At 43.0% G+C, this 22636-nt stretch overlaps 3 protein-coding genes and 1 non-coding gene across 8 annotated transcripts in view; all 4 read left to right on the top strand.

Moving 5' to 3' along the window:
- atp1a2a (ATPase Na+/K+ transporting subunit alpha 2a) overlaps positions 1-8055 on the top strand; it is a 30988-nt gene extending 22933 nt beyond the window's left edge. For all 4 annotated transcript variants that reach the window (XM_029453026.1, XM_029453027.1, XM_029453029.1 and 1 more), the window contains 7 exons: positions 265-419; positions 3308-3431; positions 5223-5368; positions 5457-5587; positions 5706-5807; positions 6050-6141; positions 7632-8055. In XM_029453026.1, the coding sequence (XP_029308886.1) occupies positions 265-419; positions 3308-3431; positions 5223-5368; positions 5457-5587; positions 5706-5807; positions 6050-6141; positions 7632-7660 (779 nt within the window). In that variant the 3' untranslated portion in view covers positions 7661-8055. The remainder of the gene's footprint in view (positions 1-264; positions 420-3307; positions 3432-5222; positions 5369-5456; positions 5588-5705; positions 5808-6049; positions 6142-7631) is intronic.
- Positions 8056-9155: 1100 nt separating this feature from the next.
- On the top strand, positions 9156-13386 carry sdhc (succinate dehydrogenase complex, subunit C, integral membrane protein). The gene is made up of 6 exons (XM_029452655.1): positions 9156-9172; positions 10612-10671; positions 10743-10844; positions 11583-11644; positions 12731-12894; positions 13155-13386. Exons 1-6 carry the CDS (start codon positions 9156-9158, stop codon positions 13257-13259), a joined length of 510 nt encoding a protein of 169 aa, XP_029308515.1. The 3' UTR covers positions 13260-13386.
- Positions 13387-15004: 1618 nt separating this feature from the next.
- trnar-ucu (transfer RNA arginine (anticodon UCU)) lies at positions 15005-15078 on the top strand. Its single transcript has one exon. It is a non-coding gene; the product is annotated as a tRNA-Arg (tRNA).
- Positions 15079-16975: 1897 nt separating this feature from the next.
- The window catches only part of cadm3 (cell adhesion molecule 3), an 80562-nt gene continuing 74901 nt past the window's right edge, over positions 16976-22636 (top strand). For both annotated transcript variants that reach the window (XM_029453804.1, XM_029453805.1), the window contains exons 1-2: positions 16976-17247; positions 18886-19041. In XM_029453804.1, coding sequence (XP_029309664.1) covers positions 18951-19041 — 91 coding nt within the window. In that variant the 5' untranslated portion in view covers positions 16976-17247; positions 18886-18950. The remainder of the gene's footprint in view (positions 17248-18885; positions 19042-22636) is intronic.

Genomic DNA, 22636 nt, shown 5'->3' on the forward strand with positions numbered 1-22636 from the left:
TACTTTGACAGATTTTCAATTTGACTTGAGGCTTGCCACAAGAGACTGGGGTTTAATTAAAGTGGGGGCTGCTAATGTGGTCTGAGAAAAAGCATTAGTAATGTGGATATGCTGACGAGGCAAAGTCCTTTTTTATTTCAGTACGTTTGGAAAATTCACTCGAACGTGACAAATTAAAACTGTACCATAGTAGTGTGTACCCAACATCACCGACATACCTTACGTCTAAACTATTTTTCTGTCTTGTGTTTCGGATCGCTGCAGGTCGTCTTATCTTTGACAACTTGAAGAAGTCCATTGCATACACGCTGACCAGTAACATCCCAGAGATCTCGCCCTTCCTCCTCTTCATCTGTGCAAGTGTTCCTCTTCCGCTGGGAACTGTCACCATCCTCTGCATTGACCTGGGCACGGACATGGTGAGCGTTGGGGAAAACTCAGTCCCTCAATCCCTTTGTAGACATGCTAACGATGGTGTTCCTTCACGATCTTGATGATTCCTTTTGACTACATTTCTGAAAGATTACCACCAAACTGCTGAAACTCTGAGAGCCGGGTCTGTAGTCCGTGTAACGTTACGTTAGTTTCTTTATTGGACTGAATCCAAAGTGGCAGAAACTAGAAAACGACCCACAGGTTAAATTAAAGTATCACAGACATGCTTCAGATGTCAAGTCTGCTTCTGTCAGTTTCTTTTATTTAGAAGATTAAAACACCATTGACAAAAAGAAGCTTGCAAAGTCACAATAAATGCACTTAAAACTAAAACTATACATCGCAAAGGGAACATATGGAGTGTGATGTTAAGATTGCTGCAAGTGTTGATGAATAATAAGGAGCATTTATTTCACTCTGCAGAGTACCGTCACCACCACAGACATACGCCGCTCTTTGTTTTGGTCACAAACCCTCATTTTGATGGGTTTAGTCACAATCCCTCTAGCTGTCCTATGAGAACACACCAAACAAGATGTTATTACCACCAAACTGCTGAAACTCTGAGAGCCGGGTCTGTAGTCCGTGTAACGTTACGTTAGTTTCTTTATTGGACTGAATCCAAAGTGGCAGAAACTAGAAAACGACCCACATATTCGTATCGTCTTCCCGGTGGCGGCGCAGCAAAGAGAGCAGCCCGCCGGGGGAGGAGATAGGTCGGCAGAGACGGCACTCGGCAGACGGAACCCGAGTCAGCGGCCGAAGAGACTTGAGCTCAGCCAGAACAAGCCTCAGCAGTCAGCAGTTCCCCGGTGCTGTGGCTCAACTCGAGCTAACGGCTAACTGAAGCTACGCCGTTTCCCGGAGCTGCCGACAGATGTACACTGAGAGAAACAGCCTCCTGGCAGCTGTGAGGACGAGGCGACGTGGTGCGGGTGGCTTTCTCGTTTCTGCAACTTTGAGTGTAGACAAACTGTAGAAGTGGTATTATGACACTGGACGGAGCGCAGCTAGCTGTTAGCAAGCTGTTAGCAAGCTGTTAGCAAGCTGTTAGCAAGCTGTTAGCAAGCTAATTTCAGTAGATATCTCTGCAACACAGACACTGTCACCTCTTCACACTCTGTTGATAATGTTAGTTAAACGTTTTACACATCGAACCCTGTAACTGAAGGTAAAAGAGAACGAAACATTTGGTTTAATTTGTTCTTTCTGATAGTGGGAGAAATTCCCTCTTGGCTCACTGCCGACGTCCATTTGTTTAAGCAGAACAAAGGCCGGGTGCCGCTCACGTACAGATTTACATTTCACAGCTCTGCCATTTCCAGATGCCAGTCCCTCCATTGTATTTCCAGCAGCAACAAAAAGGGTTGCTGGCACGCTGCTTGCCTGAGGGGCGTAATCCATCATTGCAAACGAAAGGAAGCACAGGATGAATATATTCAAAAGGACGTTCACTTGTGTTCATTACTGTAACTTAAATTGTTCCTGCTTTCAGCGACCACACAGTCATATGCGGCTGAAACCGGTTCTTTTTCATCCCAATGAGCCACAATTCAGAAAATGTACACGTTATGAGATACATATACTATAATGGCCTCATATTCCACTGCCAAGAAGCATTTAAGTATCCACAGGTTAAAGAGGAGCAGCTTGCTAACATTGTTAATAAAGCAGTTCCACTCATTTCACTAAGGTGACATCAAAGATGAACTTCTTTTGTTTTCGAGCAGCAGGACAGATTTGTTCTTGTTCGCAAATATTTACTTTACTGTCTGAGACCACAGGGATAGTGCAATCTCTATTGGCTGGATTTCTCTTCAAATATTTGATGATTGAAGTTTAAAAGCATCTTATTTGTGCAACTGTTTTGCATATAAAACCTCTTTCCTTCAAAGTAACATGTCTGCATGTGTTTAATAACCGCTGGAGGAGTGAACAGCTGGATGTCTGCTTTGAAGAGTAGCACCCTATAATGACAATATTAAAATATTCAATAAAGTACCTGAAAAGTGTTTATAGTACAGTACACAAGTAACATGACACATTTCCCATGTCTGCCGGTGATATTGTTAACAGCTTGTTAACAGCTTAGTTCAACTCCAGGCAACAGGCTTGAGGGCTCTGCTGAGATTTAGCCGAGACAAGCAAGCACTTGGAGTCTGCTATGGTTATTTTTAGCAAGCACTGCCAAGTGGGAAAGGATGTCTGCAAAAGATGTTACTCAAAGCAGAATGTGGCACACTTATGAATGCTTCAATGTTGAATACAACACACACACACACACACACAACATTTCAGAGGTGTAAAGAAAATCGATGCCAAGCATAGTCGCATCCTTTCCCCTCTCCTCGTCTTTCTTAACGGCTGTGGGTCAGCGGAGGGTAACACCAAAACAAACTGGATTTGTAGACCGTAGAGCATGTGTTCAGCGCCACACACGGCCAAGTTCCCACCTCAAATCCCACCTAAGTCGCAGAGATATCCTGCCCTAAGTCACACATATTGCTCTGGTGCTTACCTGGTAAAACCAGCCAATATAAGATCTTTATTACAGAGTTCTTGAGACCTTTCTACCCTCCTATTTTATGAGCGCCTTGAAATTCACTACCAGTCTCTCTCCTTTCCCGCCCCTCTCTCCGTCTCTGTCACTGCCTCTTTTTTCCCTCTCCTTGCCCTTTTTTCCCCGTCTTTTCTCTCCTTTCACTCGGTGATTGAATGCTGAATTATATTAATGGTGATACGTTGAGCGTAACCCGTGTATGGCGCTGTCATCGCGCCTTTGTACCGTTGCCACAAAGACAAATTCCTGAACATTTTTTGTACAAGGTCCGTAAAGTGAACAGATTCTATGGTCTCCTCCCATTCCCTGCAGGTTCCAGCCATCTCACTGGCTTATGAGAGAGCTGAGAGTGACATCATGAAACGCCAACCAAGGAACCCCCAAACGGACAAGCTGGTCAATGAACGCCTCATCAGCATGGCATACGGACAGATAGGTTTGTCCTCTTGTGGCTCGTAACCTCCTTGGACCGCAGCTCTTAAAGCTGAATCACTGGGACAGGCCTCTTGTAGTGAAGTTATGGTCATAATAAACATCACAGGAAGGAAATACATTAAATATGGACTTTTATCAGAAGTCTTGGCACTTCTTACTGCCTTTGTAAATGTTTAGGTATGCACAATGAAAGAAAATAGATCCAGGTGAGCAGGCAGTCAGAATGTTCTTCTAATTGTCGTGACATTTACAGCAAATTGAGAGTGGAGAGTGCCACTGTTTCCTACTTAATCCTGGTCATGTTTCACTGATGGGAGCCTCACTTGAATGCATGCTTTTCATCTCTGCTTTTATATGGTTTGGGGAATTGTGCAACTCAAAGGCTGGCCCAATTATATAGGCTGTTAAATAGGTCAAAATATGACAGGGCTTCGTTGCATGACGAGCTAAACACGTTCAGAACAGCTGGAAACTCACATCAACTCCCATAATCCTTTTCAAGACCAAACTTTTGCATTAAATCACATTTACAATCCGCTGTTCTGACATTACATTACATTACATTAAGTCCTGATGCTTCGACGATGAAAACGTAACTGATGATGTGATCGGCAGTGACGCACAACCAGAGTAGAGTTCAGACACTGTAGGCAACAGTAAATAATAAAAGCAACGGCATCCACAAAACAGATGCCACCGGTTTTCTGTTAACGTCTACATAAACACATAAACACTGACCTGGTGCAGGGTTTCAATTTAGCAACATGATGGATGACTTGATTAATAAGTCTCTATCCTTGAACGGTACTTTTTTTTGTTCTGTGTTAAGACTTGAGCTCTAAAATTAGATGTCCATTATGTTGAAAAATGTTACGCCCATTCTGACAAAACAATTTTTCCAACATGGAATTAAAACTGACTATCTGCTATTATTGCAGTCCTCAGCTGTCTGGAGCCTTTCACTTACAAAATAGCAGCGTTGTGGAGGGCAAAGGGAGGAAGACATAATCACCTGAGCTGCTGCTGCACACATAATAAGTGGTGGACTGAGGCTGGATGTCCACGGTGTCAAAAATGTGCACTTTCAAAGTCATTTTATTTGTCATTGTGTGGCTTAACTCCTGTAAATAAGTGGTGCAAATATCGCACCATTAGTGTTATTAGGGCTGTGGTCAAAATAGCTTCTGTCAAATGACACAGATTAACTCACATTCTTGTCATTTGTTCTGTATTAACATTTCCTTTATTGCCACACTGTGATGTGATACAACAGATGAGTAAAAATGTAATTTAACGGCACTTAATTTACACATTAATCTCTTATTCATCCATGATCCATTCATCCATAACTATAGCTGTAATTTATACTAATATCACACAATTAATGTGATAATGGTTTAAGTAGCACTGAGATACCCACAAATACAACGAGTTATTCCACAAGTCTTAATAATCACCTGCTTTTGTTTAATTGCTACACTTCAAATGAACTAATTAGAAATAGTTGCAAGCATAATGGACATAATCAGTTCAGAAATTAATGCTAATTATTTACTTTTCCTACAGACAAGGATGCAGTTCAACTCGAACTAAAACAACGGAAACAACAGAACATGTTTCCTTTAAGTAGCATCAACATTACATACTTCATATTCCAAACATATTAGGACAATGACTGTTAAATGACAGAGCTGTAAAATAAAGTGTAATATAATCTTTCAGTAACCTTTACTAAGAACACTGAGCGTACACCATGTTTTGACGTGTGTCCCTCGCACACTTTGGTTTCCAGGGATGATCCAGGCTCTTGCTGGTTTCTTCACCTACTTTGTGATTTTGGCTGAGAACGGCTTCCTCCCGCATACGCTGCTGGGTATCCGCGTCAGATGGGACGACCGCACAGTGAATGATGTGGAGGACACCTTTGGGCAGCAGTGGGTAAGGAGCGGGGACAAACCAGCGCACCCTTTGGATAACCCCATACTCCTGCAGGAATGAATTCAATGTGTGTTTTTTAACCCTGCAGACCTATGAGCAGAGGAAGATCATTGAATTCACCTGCCACACCTCCTTCTTCATCAGCATCGTTGTTGTGCAATGGGCTGATCTTGTCATCTGCAAGACCAGGAGGAACTCCCTCTTTCAGCAGGGCATGAAGTAAGTGAGGGAGGGAGGGAGATGGATAGAAGGGTGTGAACTCAAGGCATGTAGTGAGGGCGCAGATACACCTTTAAGTCAGTAGTTTACTGTCTTTGTTTCTTTCCTCGGTCAACAGCAACAGGATCCTGATCTTCGGCCTGTTTGTCGAGACTGCTCTGGCTGCTTTCCTCTCCTACTGCCCCGGGATGGACATCGCCTTGCGCATGTACCCCCTGAAGTACGCTCTGCATATGCATATCTCCACTGAACCGAAAAATAACCTTTTAAAGACCTAATAGGCTGCCATTAGCCTGTCACTCTCCACTTTAAATGAAGTCTCTGATCTTCTTAAACACCACATTGTTATCCTTAATATTCAAAAATGGCTGTGATGAATTTAACAATTTGCTCTCTGCCTGTGACTCACTGCTGCTCTATCCATCCCTGCCCCCTGTTCTTCTCTTTCTCTCTTCCTATCAGGCCCCTGTGGTGGTTCTGTGCCTTCCCATACAGTCTGCTCATCTTCATTTATGATGAGGTCCGTAAATACATTCTGAGGAGGAGCCCCGGAGGTAAGCAGTTATGAAGGGAAACCAAGATTAAAAGGTTTCAACCTTCTTTGTCTTGTTAATAAGCTGAAAGGAAGAAATTTGCCAAGTGATGCAGTCGTGATTGACACCTCTATCTAAGGAACCACTAGTGCCATTTTCTACCAAGACCTCTGTACGTCTCTCAGCCTTCCCACTGTCCTTGAAAATGCACACCCTGAAAGAGGAAGTCCACTTCTGTAAGGACACACTTGTTGCCACAGCTCTGTTCTGCTAATCCGACCTGAAAGATCCCAGCGAGCGTTTGACAGATGGTGACATACAGTTGGAGATCAGGTTCAATGTCAGTCATTATATACAACTGCTTTGAACTGAGATTTAAAAAAAGGAAAGTAAAGGTACCAATTTTACAAAGCAATGTTGGCAGCAATTATAGATGATTGTTGGTGAATGTTGGTGTAATGCTTAAAACATGTGTTTTCAATACAGCTTTCATATTGAAATCTTTTTCATTTTCGTTTTTTGGGACAAAATACATGATGCAAATTTAGCAATTTGCATAGTTTTGCCTGCAGATTTTATTCTGGTTATTGGCTTTTTTTTTTACAAACCAGAAACTGTAATAGTTTCACTTTAAAAAGTTATAATTAACCTTAGATTTAACCCACGCAGCTGAAAACGATCAGGCTTCTAACAAGCCACTCAATGCTGAACAAATCTCAAGCTTTCAAAGCTGCTGCCAGCGCAACACTTGACTGATCACTGTTTGTCTTCCAGGTTTGATTCCTGACTAAATATCATGTAAATGCTCTGCTGACTGACTCTTAGCTCACGGATTCAATTTGATAAATGGAGCATAAAATCATGGCAAATAAACACGACAACATTCAACGGTGAACACTTTATGGAATCTTGCAGCGGCCACTTCTCCCTGTGTTGATGGACTCGATGAAGAAATATGTTTATTTCAGAAACGTTTAGCGATTCTTCTTTAGGCCTGAAGGTAAAAGACCTCCGGCAGCGTGTTAAATGTGTAACATGTTGGCAGCGGTGTTTATGGACTCAGACAACTCGGAGAACATACGTTAAACTCGCACCAGGAAACAGATTACACCTGTCCAACACCAACAGATTCAGGAGAGAATGATGAGAAAGGAAATTAAAGCGGGCTGATGAAGACTCTTGAGATACACCACAAAGATCGTACACATGATATGGACACACTACAGCGGCTCCAAATCTGTTCACTGCCACAGCGTTTCAGCTGATGAGGGCCAAGACACGGGGAGACAAATACAATTTATCGTGACAGTTAATCATTTCTGTTAATCTGTGTGTCACGGGCTGCTGATCAGAGTCTGAGAGCTATAAGGGGATTCATTTGGAAATGTAAAGAGACAAAGACAACCAGATGAATACAAATAGAGCGATACAAAAGGATATTATGAAAAGTGCTGTCTGTCATTTTGGTATCTGACAATTTCTCTCTTTCTCTTTCTGCCTCTCTCTTCCAGGTTGGGTGGAGCAGGAGACATATTATTAACGTTCAGAAAATGTCGCTTTGAATTGTGTGTCTGTGAGTGTGTGTGTGTATGCGTACATGTGAATTAGAACTTGTTTGTGAGGGTAGAACTGTGTGTGTGTGTGTGTATGTGTGTGTGTGTGTGTGTGTGTGTGTGTGTGTGTGTGTGTGTCTGTCAGTTGTAATATTGCATGGATCAGTTCACAAATATGATTATCATAAAAAACAATACTGCTGAAAATAAGCTTTTGTTTGTGCTTTTCGTTTTCTCAGAAAACATTTCCAGAAGAACAATGTTAATGTACGCCCATGTGCCTTACATAAGCTGTAACCAAAGTGATGTATCATGGCCTGTGTGGCTATAGAGGAATACCAGAAGTCCTTCATCATGTGAAATGTATTAAATAAAAAGTATTCCAAAATATTCCTGGCCACTGTTTTAATTGGTTTTTTTAATTAATTTTTTGGCCAGTAGTATTCCTTATTGGGAGAAGGTATTGAACAACTTAATTGACCACATAATTGTAATGCTTTCCACATCACATGCGTGTAAACGTATCGGTTGATATTAAACAATGCTACACAGGACACACTAAAAACACCTCTTTATTAGATTTTCAAGAAACATTAACAACACATAACTTCATCAATATAGAAACAAACACAAGACATGGAAAAAAATCTAAATAAGAATACAATCAAATAAATATGAATATGAATAAAATATATAATAATAATAATATTAATAATACAATATATAATAATATGAATAATACAATATATAATAATATGAATAATATTAATATTAATATTAATAATAATATTAATAATAACACAATATAGTAATAATAATATTAATAATAATATTAATAATAATGTATATTTTTATGTTTCTCCTACTCACCAATTTCCAACGTCGTTCCACCAAACAGTCAACATAAAGCAACGTATTCAAGGCTTAATAACAGATACATCCGTATCAGTGTATATGCAACCCAATAAGTGCAGTAACACAAAATTGCCAAAGATATGCCTGTAATACTTTTGAAACTGTGCTGCCAATATATGATTTGTCGCCCAGAGATTACTAACAAGTTTATTTATCAAATGTAAAAAGTCCTTAACAGCTGCATCTAAAATGTTAAAATATCTATGTCAGATATGCATTGTTATAATATTTATAAACTCTATATTGGTCAGTCATTTTGCAATGCCGTGATATCTATTTATGGGGTTGTGTTGCGTAAATAAACTACATAAATAAACTGAATTAGTTATTAATGATCATTAATGATACATTTGCAGAAACTGTGAACATTATATGAAACACCAACAAGCTCATAAATGTGCATGAAAAAAACATGAATGTTGAAATCACATCCTTAAACCAGCGTCTTCACCTCACTAACCGATCCCAGTGACCGAGCCTGACCTTAAAAACAACCGCTCAAGGTTTCAGATAACCGGGCGGACCACAACATCCGGAAACGTCACTTCCGTTCACTGGCTGTCAAACATGGCGCTACTTCTAAGGTCAGTATGTCTGTGCGACATAATGTTTGGACTCGGGGAAAGCTTCTTGTGTCCTTTTTAAGGGTTATCATGTCAAATAGACACATTTAAAGCATAATGGCGTTACAGCTGAAGACAACCCACCGGAGTGTAACTTTTTACGTCAGTTTATTTTCCTTATTTAACGTAAATATGGTGCGACTCGGCGCTAGCTGACGTTAGCTAGCGGGCTAACGCTAGCTGTTTTTTTGGTATTTGAAAGCTATCAGAGGGTGGACTTTGGCTCTTAATATACTTAATGATGTGTTATTTCCTGCCTTCAGCCTTTACATGTGTGTTGTATGACCATTGGTAAACTACTGTTAGGCTTCGTAGCTGGAATTGGTGTAGTTTAGCTTGACTGTTTTAGCTAGCGTTAGCTACAATGCTACGCTGCCGTGCCTTTACCAAATAAGTAGAGAGTCAAATATGTATCGAGCTTCGTTCACTTCCTTGACCTTCAGTGGCTGTTGAAGGTCACGGTCCCTGGAAGTTTGTTTATTCCTTCTTTCGCAAGATACATACAACTCAGCAACACCTCCCAGTTCGTGTCATGGATCTTCTTAAAGCTCTACTTCACTTCTGAAGTTTGTGTTTTCTAAGCCACACCAATTGCTTATTTCTTTCCCCAGGGAATTGATTTGAAATGTGTACTAAATGGATATCTGCAACAAGTGTTCATGTTAAAAATGGTGCTGAATGTTTTACAGTAATCAAATTAATACAAATAAATATTGTCATCAAAATGTGAGAATCTTTAAGTGTCACTTCTTTGCATCCAGGTTGTAAAACTATATAACATATAGAAGTTATTTGGTCCTCAGATCTTACTAAATAAAGCTTTAAAACTGAAAACTACACTTTTTAAAAAGATATTTGGATTATTATTACTAATTATTATATTATTAATATTCGTTGCAGATATAAATAAAAAATTTAAGATGTTATTTTAATCCTTTTATCATTTAATAGTTTTCTGTGAGTTGGTATACACATTCCTCATCTGTTACTCTCTCAGATTGACTCGACTTTACAGCGTTGTAATAGTTTCCTTTTTGAGTCGGGACGGCTTGATTTAGTAAATAATTAATTAAACCATGCCAGCGTAAGAATAGAAAGTCAAATGGGTGTTTTAGAAATCATGCCGTCAGATTTATGACTTGGCAATTGTTTCGTAGTGTTTGATGTTGACAGCATAATTTATAACGGTACTCGTAGTGTTTAAATCATTCATAGATGTCCGTACGTACTGAAATATTTTGGAACAGTCCTATTATTATAAATTATCCATAAGTTAACTCTTGATGTGTACTAGATACTGTATGTTTATTTGTTGTTCTATTAGACTGCAGACACCAATATCCTGATGGCAAGACGGTAAAAGCTTAAATAAATAACACTTTCTTCTTTCTTGTGTCAAGGACGTTGGCCCGACAGGGTGTGTGTCTCACCAGACCACGCTGCAGTGTCTTCTACAGGCAGTAAGTTGTGTGTGTGGAACTATAAATAGTTCTGTTGTAAACTAGTTTTTAAACATGTTTTCTCTTTACAGTGCTGCTCCAATGGGAACCACGGCTAAGGAGGAGATGAACAAGTTTTGGGACAAAAATACCAAATTAAACAGACCCATGTCTCCTCATATAACCGTTTACAAGTACGTACTCTGTATCACACGTGTGTCTTCAGAAATAGAGGAACATAAATTAACAGACGGACATGACTAACTAAGTTGTTCAAGTGAAATTGCAATGTTTTTAATTTCTTTATTTTCTTAAATAACCGCAGAACAAGCCATAAGACATTTTAATGCCTCAGATACACGAAGAGCAACTTGATGTCCAGCAGCTGCTTCCTAAAAACTGCCAGTTTATGTTTCTCTGGGATCTTTCTTGTGGCTAATCCGGACAGAACGATTAGTTTCATTATAGATTAATCTGACGATTAAGTTTTTTTAGATTAATCAATTAACTGTGAATAATGTCCCCAGTTTCTCAAAGTCCAAAGGGAAGTCTTTTAAATCCAAAACCCAAAGATGTTCATTTTTAATTCGATATAAAACAGAAAATATTCACCATTTTTTTGCATGAAAAATTACTTAAACGATCAATTGATTATCAAAACAGTTGATTATTTTTCTGTCAGTCGACTAATCGTTGCAGCGATCATCATCATCATGTTACTCTGTATTATAGCATTAGCTTATTTTCTAACTGACCTGCAGACGGGGGTCATCTGTCATTTAAAATAATAGTTGTCTTGCAGCTTTGCATCAACTACTTTGAGTAAAGTTTACTGTCTGAGTGCTTGTTTTATTTGAAATGTTGCAGTGTGTTTAAACCACATACTGCGTCTGTTGTTATAGTAACTGTGTAACACATTGTTTGTGCTTCAGATGGTCCGTCCCCATGATGATGTCCATCACATTCAGAGGAACTGGAGTGGGGCTCAGTGGAGGTAACGCATCTGCTTTTTCTTTGTCGGCCGTGACTAAACGATCGTTATGCTTGTGAATATTCTTCCCTCTGTAGTTAGTTTCATCCTTAAAATACCCAAATGATACCACATAAAATAAATAAATCTATATAAAAGAAGATGATGCATGTGTGAGTCTTTTATGTTACTAACATCCATGTGAAGCTATTCTGCTGTCAGATCTATATCGATCCTCAAAATCTCTTCAGGGCATTTTAGTCCATCGCTATTGATTTATGCTAAGAGCGTTTAAAAAGCCTTTGCGTGTGAAAATCAAGTCTGGACCGCTAACGGCTTTAACTCGTACGCTGCCTGGTGTAGAGGTTGAGCCTGTGTTGCCATGACATCGTACAGCGGTACCGTTGACCTTGATGTACCGTGCTGTAAAAGCTGGAGCCGGCTTTGTTTATATGTTAATGAGTTCAATGAAGGTCGACAGACACAACTGCCAATAAAGAGTCTCTTCCTCTTCCTCTTCCTCTTCCTCTTCCTCTTCCTCTTCCTCTTCCTCTGTCTCGTCTTCCGATCAAACATCATGAAATCAACTTTTCTGGCTCACTTGGAAACTAAACTTATGACCTGCAAAGTTTACAAGCAATCTGGGTTCATTGTGTTCAATGATTAAATGTCCTTTTTTAAATTAATTTATTTGCATATGGAATGAAAATTCAGAATTAATTAAATGTTTTATTTTAAAGGTCAGTATTCCTTTCTGCGCTGACTGTTTGCCTTGTGCAACTCTGCCCTTTGTGTTTACATTGATTCACAGCTGCTCTGTGTGTGAACACAGGAAGGAACATTTGCCACAGACAGAAACATTTCTTCATTGTAACCGGCAGACGATTCAGAACCACTGTTTGGCCTTCATTAAATTTAGTCACAGCTGAGAGTCGGATGTTTAAAGATGGCCACCGGTGTGTTGACTCATGAAGAAACAGATGTAGCAGCATGTGTTCATTTCTCACTTATTGATGTCTCTCTAGAAGGCATGCCGCGCAACATCTTTCACACCCATTCACATCCACACCTTGTCCAGTCTCTGGTCTCATTACTTCTGTCTGTGTCTAGCTATCTCAGCCTTCGCCTTGGCTGCGCTGGTACTACCAGGAAGTTACCCCCACTACCTGGACTTGATCCACTCGCTATCCGTCGGCCCTTATCTCATTGGGTTGGCCAAGTTCGGCCTCGCCTTCCCTGTATCGTTCCACACCTATAACGGCATCCGCCACTTGGTAAGACTTTACAATTTTATTTCTAGCAATGAATTCCGTTGTCTTTCACCATAATGTGAATATTTGAGATGCTTTGTTGCCGTTACCGTGTTTGGTGTGATGTAACTCCTTATCTTAAGCTTTTTAAAGGAGACGGATCATTTGTCATGTTTGTTCATTTTATAGAATATATATTGCATTTGCCAAGATTTCTATAATGTTGGTGTTTAAAAAAAGAAGCTAAATCTTCTCTTTTCTCTTATTTGTTTTATGTGACTCAGTTTTGGGATCTTGGCAAGGGCTTCAAAATTCCAGACGTCTACCGCACCGGCTACACAGTTATTGGTCTGTCCGTCATCACCTCCCTGGCATTAGCTTACCTCTGAGTGGAGAGGAGAGTGTGGACCTGATTAACTGTGGATGTTTTGTCTATGTGTTCTGTTCTGGCCTAATCCAGGCACCATTTTATCAAAGTATTGAAATAAAGGATTATATTGTGCTGTATGCAGAAAAGGTGTGTGTGATGTTTTGTCTCTTGGAATTAATTATACTTTAGAAAGCTTTGGGGTCATCAAATCCAGCACGAGTGCAAAGTGCATGCAAATGTGACCCAGTTTACTTCACACTCGGGGGGGGGGGGGGGGGGGGGGTGAGCAACAACCAGCGGCCTACATTCGACGTGTCCTACATGTTATATCCTTATGTAATTTATCTAATCGTGCTGTGACGTTCAATTCATTAATTACTTTTCTGATCCCTCAGTGCTCCGTCACTGTGTGCCCGCCTGTTGTGACCGTGCGTTTGTGTCTGTGGCGCGGGCTGTTTACTCTGCCTGTCATTCATATTTTACCCTCTCCAGACCGCAGCCGCTCCGATGCATTTTTAACATCAGGAAAGCGAGGGGCTGAAATGTGGAGAGGCAGCCCAGTGGTGGAAGCTGCGTATGTGAACAGGCTCCTCACTGGCAGCGTGCCTCAGGCCTTACCTCCCACTGAGCCACGCAGGAGCTACACGGCACCTGAACAGCTTTTGTCCTGCAGTGTGAATAAAAGCAAGCCGTGATGTAATGTCAGATCCAACTCCATTTATGTAGGGTACTGTAACAAGTGCACACGGGGAAAGAAACCCAACAGTAACTGTTCTGGGGAGGAGGCGGTACCCATACTGTTTTGTACCAGCTTGTCTGTTTAGATCAACACAACCGGCGCTGAGAAACGACACAACCACTTAGACTGGCTCAACACAATTGGTTTATCAATTTGTCGCCGGTGGCTCGGAGGGAAAATTCTTATCAACTTGGATTTCTTTTTCAATTTGCTGTTGGATGAAATGCATATTTGTCAGCCACACATGTGATCAAACAAAATTGCCTATAAAAGACTCGTCAAACTACAATAACTGTCAGTGTTTCTAAAACATAATGTAGTGACTTCTGATGGTGTTATATTCTCCTCAGAGCCGTATCAGCTGTGATGCTGGACACATAGAACATTTAACGGTTGCCAGCTCAAAAATAATTGGCACTACAAAAAACATCACTTGTGAAATTGCTCTCTGTTTGACTTTTTGGCTGATTGCCTTGAATTTGGCATCTAGATGATTCCCTACATTGAGTCTAATCCATGTTGTAGGCACATTTCCATCTGAGCCAGAGATCCATCAGACCGCAATTTTCTATTGTGATGGACAGGAAAATTGCCCAAACTCAGGGTTTAAGAATTGATTTGTGTTCACACCAAACCCTGTAGTCATATTTCCCATTTTTAAGCCGAGGTAATAAAAACATGGGCTGTTCACTGGAGCTGTTCCCTGCCAGGAGTGAGCACTGTGCCTCACACTCATTGATGCATATACAATGTAGGATGCTCCATCGTTTGGCTTTGCTCTGATAATATCACCATTATGATGTTTTGACGAGATAACCTGTGTGAAAGCAATGGGGGATGGAGAGCAGGGGCTCTTGCCTTCTCTATGAAGCATAAGACAGTAGTGATTACGCGGCGGCAGCACCCCCTACCGGCCGGAGAATTATTATCCTATGCTGCGGTCCTGATGCTGAGGGATGTTGAGGATGCTGCACCGGGCTGGGAGGGGGAGTATAAACCCGCTTTTGATCGAAAAATAAGGCACAGTCTCTGTGGCGCAATGGAATAGCGCGCTGGACTTCTAATCCAGAGGCTCCGGGTTCGAGTCCCGGCAGAGATGTAGATCAAAGGGTTTTGTTTTTTTGAATGAGCGATGGGAAAGAAAAGTTGAGTTATTTCTTTGTTGCTTCTGCAGTGCATCTTACCTTCCCTGACAGACAGCCTACAGGAGATGTGCTTATTTTGCAGAGGCCCAATACAAAACAGTGCATCTTGGCTGGATTGTTTTAGAAACGAGCCTCAAAGGTCAGCGCTTTAATATGCAGATTTGAAACGGAGCTGTGGCTCCAGTGTAGCACGGTACAGCACGGTACAGCACGGTTACCAGCCTGTATCTGTCCGGGCTGCATGCTCGGGCTCCGGTCATCACATAAGCACCGCAGGACAACACAGCGCCGTGCAGCCTCGTCATGTGAAAGTCAGTGGACACGCGCGCACGCTCGCTCGAGCACGGTTTCAGCACCTGGGGCTGTCCACTCATTTAAACCAGGCCAAAAGCTTTTATAACGCAGAGCCAAAAACAAAACATTTAAAGCCTTTTCAATCCTCATAACAAGTGTTTAATGATGCCAGATGCTGCATTACTAGTCTCCAGTTTGCTTTAGAGACAACGGGACAGAGAAAACACTCCGCTTTACTTTGTTTGAACATAAATTAATCATGGTGCCAACATGGTGTCGTCTAAAGATTTTTGAATGCATATTTCGTATTGAATTAGAGACTGAAACGACAATGTGGTGGAATAAGAATTGCAATAGTCATTATGTGTTTTTAATTTATTGAAATCAGACGAGGGACCTTTCTGGAATCCTTTCAAGGACCCCTGAAGGTGGACTTTAGTTTCTGCGTTTAAAAAAACCTACATTACCCAAATAATGGCAGCCCAGAGCAGCACTGGGCCTGCTTGTTTTTTTCAGTGTAGGAAGCAGCTGCTTGCTTGAAGATCTCTCAAACGCCCGGACTCTAACCCCTCCAGGCTCCCCATGGCTTTTATTATTTTGTATTTACTTCAAACCCACCTCCCCAGTTTCAGTTTGTCACCACTGATTGGGCTGTCGTGCGGCTGCCGCCATCCATGTTTAACCCCATCATGCCTCCCCACACACGGACCTAATCCGCCAGTAAAACTAATCCTTAATCCTCTCTGGCAAGTTGAACACCCCCCATCCTCCCCCCCTCCCTTGGATCCTGATTCCCAAACGGTCCTGATGCATAACATGTCAGAACTATAGACTACGCGATGATAAAGTTTGTATGCAGAACTGGCCTTTCCTCCTGTATAGGGAGGGGTATGCACGTGATTCGAGATAAGAAAGACAAGTCACAATAAAGTCAGTGTGTAAGACACAGAGGAGCAGTATCGTAGTATATGGGGAAGATACAATGATACAGACAAAGTCCCACAACTCCACAAGGTCAAGGACTCAGTAATATCATCATTAGCATATTGCAAATTATCGGGCCATACAGGAAATAGCAGCGGGCCTATCTGCAAGATGGGGGTAATAGCTCCATAATATCAATGATAAGAAACATTATAAGAGACTGTGACAATCAACTTCAGATGACCTCTGGTGCTTCATTTAGGAGATGTGTAGGGCTAAACTTCTGATAACAGTGAAGAGGGATATTAAGCCTACTCAATATCAAACCTTTAGATACAGTGAGGGGGGATCCTACGTGCCACCACAGGAGATAACACAATACCTTAAAGTAGGATAAGGTCAGTGTCGACTCACTGTGGAGTGTTACAGGAACAGTATGGTGAGATCATACTTGTGTATCTGCTCCATCTCATTCATGTTGTTGCTCTCCACCAGTAGGTCCCTGCTCTGGCCCTGTTATCCCGATGGTACGGGCCAAATCGTATTAAAATCCCCCCTCCTTCCCTCCCTCCCTCCCTCCCTCCCTCCCTTGTCCCCTCCCTCTCGTCTTTCAGACAGACTGTTTTTGCTGCAGTGAACGGCAGCCGCGGAGAGAGAGAGCGAGAGAGACGGAGATACAAACAGAGAGAGAGAGAGAGAGAGAGAGGGAGAGAGAGTGCGCGCTGAGGAAAAAGCAAGAAAAACAAAGAGTCAGGAGAAGGAACAAGGAGATAAAAAAGTCGATACAAACAGATTGAGAGAAGGCTCCGGACAAGCGACTGCTGCGCATCAAAGGAGGGACCGTACTGGGGACCGTATTGGAGACCAGCAGCAACAAAACCCGACTCCGGAGGCGGAATATAACGGTGTGTGGTTGTTACCGTACATTGCTTCTCAGTTTGTGTTGTTGTCCAGGGTTAGCCTGTAGTCTTTAGGGCGGACAGGAGACACCTGTCAGTGCTGACGCTTTTCCGTCTCCAGGAATGTCTGTGTGCGCACTCTGGGTAGGTGGCTGTGCGTGCGTGTGTGTGTGTGTATGTGCGCGCGTGTGTGTGTGTGTGTGTGTGTGTAATCCGTTATGCCTGCCCAGGGAGAGAGCTGTATAATCCCCCCGTGTTTTATAATTTACTATGAATATGCGTTTTGTTGTCGGGCTGCCTGCGCTCCCTCTCCTCTCCCGGCTCTGCTGGCTCTGTCGTTCTGCAACAAAAAAAAGCATCACAACTGCCTGCGCGCTGTGTGAAGCAGCCACCTCTCCCCAGCCTTTACAAGACTCTCGACATCTCATCCCATCAGCACCAAATCTTTCTGCAAGTGCGGGAGAAGGTGTTAGGAAACAGGCTCCGACCTGAGAAACATTGCTCTGGTGCTCTCGCGGTCCGTCGCAGCGATGCAGGCCACCACGAGCAGTTCTTATTGTTATTATTATTAGTATTATTATTATTATTATTATTATTATTATTATTATTATTATTATTATTATTATTATTATCATCATCATCATTGCTATCATTACTCTCCACGTAAGAGCAGACCGTAACTTGTGTTACGCTAAATCACGCCCTGAGTGTCCGGGTTATTTCCCCTGGATGCACTTGTTCTAGTTTTGTTTTCATTTCTCGCCATCACTCAACAGAAAAAAGGGCTGGAGCAACAATAAACACAGCCCCTACCCCTCCCAGTCCCCACCTCCCATCCCATGCACCCCACCCTCTATCCCCGCCCTAACCGCTCGCCCGTCCCGCAGGCAACACTCCTGCCACGGTTCCCTCTCAGTGTTGGCAATGAGGGAGCGTTTCGCAGATGGACCGAGAGCTTAGCTCGGCGCAGGCCACTGCTATTTTAAGGAATGTGCGTGAGAGAAAAAGAGGGAGCGTGTGTGTGTGTGTGTGTTTGAGAGAGAGAGAGGGAGAGAGAGAGGGAGAGAGAGAGGGAGTATCGGAGATGCGATTATTCACGGCTGTCCGTCTCCAGTCTTGTGCAAAGCGCACCGTGTACTCTCAGCGGGCGACAGGTGCATCTCTCCGCTGCTGTTGTTTGTTTTTCTTTTGATTTTCTCTGTTATTTTTTTTACACGAGCAACTGGGGGATTGTTGCTTAGCGTTATCTCCAATTAGCGTGAATTAGTTGGAGCTCGGTTATGGGCCGTCCAAAACACTCGTTTTCCTTCCCTCAATATGCGCACAGCTTGTTGTTAAAGTGGATGAATACATTTACAGTATTATGAACCCCCTCCTCGTCTCCCCTCATTACCACCTATACACCACCATCCTTTCTGCTATTTGGCTCTATCACTGCCCCCACCCCTGGCCCCCCATCTCTCTCTATCTCCTCTCGGTATGGTATGACACAAGCAGATCGATGAATACCCATGGAGCAACGCGTGAGCAACGGGTGGGCCAAGCGTTTATTCAGCGGTAGCCAACCAATGGCAGGGGATGCAATTAGTAGCCAGTAGGCTTGCCCTGCTTGTTTTCCTTATCTCTCTACTGCTCTCCCTGCAGGTGACTCCAGAGCTCCTCTGCCCTCCTGAGGATTCAGTGAGACAGGCGGATCTGTGCGCCCGACCATGGCCTTCCCATCAGCCCCCTCCGCATTATGGAGTGTCAGTTTATTGACAGTACTATTTGTAGCTGCCGTTCACAGCAACATTATCTATGGTAAGCACCACTCTCTCTCTTTCTCTATCAACCTCCTATTCTCTGCATCTCTCTGTGTGTCCCCGGGCCCCTGACCTCCCCGACCCTCTCTTTCTGTCCCTGGTGGTGCCCCTTATCTGTTGACTTGAGGCTTTTTTGTTGTTTCCTGTATTATGACAAGGGAATCAGAGAGCCGTTAATAAGCACTTGGGGCACTCCCACCTCCCAGGACCCCAGTGGAATTTCTGCCGTTGTTTTTGAGGAATGTGTGTGACTTGCACGTGGGCGCAGAGTTCCACACACATGCATACTACAGGTCCTCGCCATTCACCACTTTCCTCATGTCGTCCTCCTATCTTCCCCTTTTCCCCTCAATGACAGCACACACACACACACACACACACACGCACACACACACACACACGCACATCACACTAGCATCCTTCTTTTCTTCTTCACCTGCTCAGCATCTTGTCTCTCTCACATGTGTGTGGACTATATCTGTGTCAGAGGTTCATACGACCTGCAGATGAACAGTGATCATCTTGTACTTCCTCAAATAGCAACACAGAAGTGTGCACACAGACACAGACATACACACACACACACACACACGCACGCACACAGACACAGACAGACACACACACACACACAGGCACATGACACTCGGCACATGGCTGAAGCTCACTGAAAGCGGATGGTGAGAGAGGATTTGATGAGAGAAGCACTTTGTAATGATATCATCCCTGCTGTGAGCACCCAGTGAACAGGAATACACTGTTCAATGTGCTTTTCCAATTACATAACACTCAGATGACTGGCTGCTGGTAATACAACCTTTAGAGGACAAACTGTGTTGATTGCAAAAAGGCACGTCATGGTTGTCCCTCAATCCGTAGAGAATTGATTGACTCAGGTAGAATCCTGTTGGCATTTTCTCATTACAGTAAGGATTTAATTGCACAGAGTGTTTGGCAAAGAACCGTAAGACAATATAAGCAAGAAGGCATCTGATAGACGTTCCCTGATTTGCATTTGCAATATATATTCCCAGAGGCCCCCGTGCACTCACTTGCACACACCCACACAAATCCGAATACATACATGAATGCACTGTCCCATGCACATGCATGAACACATGCACGGTGTACATGTGTATGCACACAGATATGCAAGCTCACACTCCACATTTACTGTACTTCCACTTCATTTAGCCGCCTCAGCTGTTTTTACTTTCTGTTGAATTATGCATACTTGTGTTTCTGCAGGTTTGTGTATGAACTGTGGGTAAGTGGAGGGTTGTCAGTATGAGCTCACAGCGGTCAGTGCAGCAAGAAGTGAGAAACAATCCGTCTGAGCCAAGAAGCTGCGATGAGGTCACTGCTAAACAAATGCAAATCGAGGCCTGTCGAGGCCCATGAAAGCTGTTGAAGATGAGAAATGTACAAACAATCTCCAGATTGAGGCGCTGATGATGAAATATCAATCTCTCGTCACAGTGATGACCCCAACTGTGTAGCTCCTCATTGAAACCCAGGCAGTGGTGTGTTATTTGGGTCCCAAAACGATTTTGGCTAGCATTCAGACTCGCGTCACATTTGATTAAGGTGTGCCTGGTGGGAGGCCTGACCATGCATGACCAATTCCTGCTTTGGTTTCACCTAAGGGCTGTTTTACATTATCATGTCAGTCAAGGAGAGTAATTAAGCCCGGGACGTCTGACAACGTTTGGAAGATGAGAACACACGTCAAAGAGTGCAATTGAGAGTATAATGGAAGTGGGTACGGAGTGCTGACTTATCGCACTTTAAGTGTGCAGCGCATGTTGTAAACCATTAAGTCGTACTCAAGGCGTTTCCGGCACGCGGCTTTGCTATCAAAGCAATCAAATACTTATATGAAACAAAACTGAAACAAAACTTAGAACATTTCTGCAGTGAAATCAATCAGAATCACTTTTGTAAAAAAAAAAGGAATTAATATTCTTGCGCTACTTACAAAGACATTAATCAAGTACAATAATTTGTCTTGGTGGCATTGGTGCAGGAAATACTGACAATATTTCTCACTGGCAAACTAGGAGCTCAGGTCTTACAGGAGCTCACAGACTCTATACTCTCTGTGTGTGTGTGTATACATATATATATCTATATGATTTGTGTTCACTGTTCTTTAGTCTCCACATCTTTGACCAATGTGGCAAACAGTGATGTCGCAGCTTCAGAGGAAAGTGTGTATAAGCTGCAGAGCACAGGTCCATCGCTCACATCTGCTCACATCTGCTCACATCTGTCTGATTGGTGTTGTTGTGACACAGCAGCAGAGCTGTTAAGTAGAAGATGGAGTAGGGCGGGGTGGGCAGTCAGATAATGCCGTCATAATGGAGATCTCCATGCTAAGAGGCCCTGGAACAGAAGGGTGTACTTAGCATAAATAATTCAATGTTATGTATCAGAGAGGAAAAACGATTAGCTAAGCAAATCAATGCGAGAGCAGATGAGCAATCAGAGTGCAGGACTGCCCGTCACTGCTATACTCAGGGTCCACTGTGAATTAAAAACATGCCCACATGCGTCCTCCGTGAGTTATAGGGTTGATTATTATGCAGTAACCAACATGTCCTGTCCCAACTCTCCTACTGCCACTGACCCCTCTTCATTTGATGTATGTCCAAGTCAGGGAAGGGACAGCAGTAACTCTGTTCTTTCTCTGGATTCATCTGTGACCGGGCTTCCTTAGAGCGAGTGAACGAATTGGGGAGACACTAATTGTGCGCCATTTGACATATCCATTTCCACAGCTGGATGTGCAGCCATGCGCTGCGGATGGGAAATGCCTCTCAGAAGGGCACAGATTAGGCATGCAATTGGCCGGCTGTGCCCTGGTTCTGTGCTCCTGACCCAGTTACCTCGGGGGTGCTGTGAACTGTGGAGGGTCCATCAGCCTGAGCACTCGGCAGACAGTGTGTAGAGCAGCTCGCTGTGGCCTCCCATCAGCCACCTGGCCCTCGACTCCAGAGCAGCCTGATCCCGGCCCCCAGGAGAATGTTTGCATTTGTGACAAGAAAACATGCCTAATAGTTTATTTAGCTCGACGAGTTCTGCGAGTCGGAACAATCGAATGAAGCCCCATGCTTCCAGCTGAGGCCAATAATGAATAAGGATTACAGGAGCAGTGTGGACCAATCGTTAGTGTGGTAAGATTCACAGGCGGGAGGGCTTTCCATGTGTGTGCCTCGGCCAGTGGTTCACTTTATCCTCTCACAAAATGGTCTCCTTCCCCCCCTGGACAGCTTTTTCTCGCTGGCTCGATGCCCACTTCCTGTGTGTGCTGCTGTTGTTTACTGTTGACTTCCTGTGTGCCAAGATCGGGGAACATTTGGCTAATACACAGTACGACTAACACACAATGGCAGTAGGCGGTTTGGATGGGAGGCCTCTGCCTGTTAACAAGGCGGACTGATAAGCAGTGACTCATTAACAAGCCGAGGTACACAGAGCCTCGGGGAATTACTGCCTAGCCACTGTGACATTAATAATAGGCCTAAGCTATTTTTCCATTTGGCTCAACCGGCACCGGGCTAAACCAGTGGTTTTCAATCCCTTCAATGCTTTTC

The sequence above is a fragment of the Cottoperca gobio genome, chromosome 17 (genome assembly GCF_900634415.1).
Source record: "Cottoperca gobio chromosome 17, fCotGob3.1, whole genome shotgun sequence".
In the NCBI taxonomy this organism is placed as follows: Eukaryota; Metazoa; Chordata; class Actinopteri; order Perciformes; family Bovichtidae; genus Cottoperca; species Cottoperca gobio.

What these genes read in the sequence shown, in the direction of transcription:
- sdhc (XM_029452655.1), top strand. An exon ending in CCTCATATAACCGTTTACAA is followed by an intron (nt 10,845 to 11,582) that starts GTACGTACTCTG and finishes TTTGTGCTTCAG; the next exon opens with ATGGTCCGTCCCCATGATGA. An exon ending in ATAACGGCATCCGCCACTTG is followed by an intron (nt 12,895 to 13,154) that starts GTAAGACTTTAC and finishes TATGTGACTCAG; the next exon opens with TTTTGGGATCTTGGCAAGGG.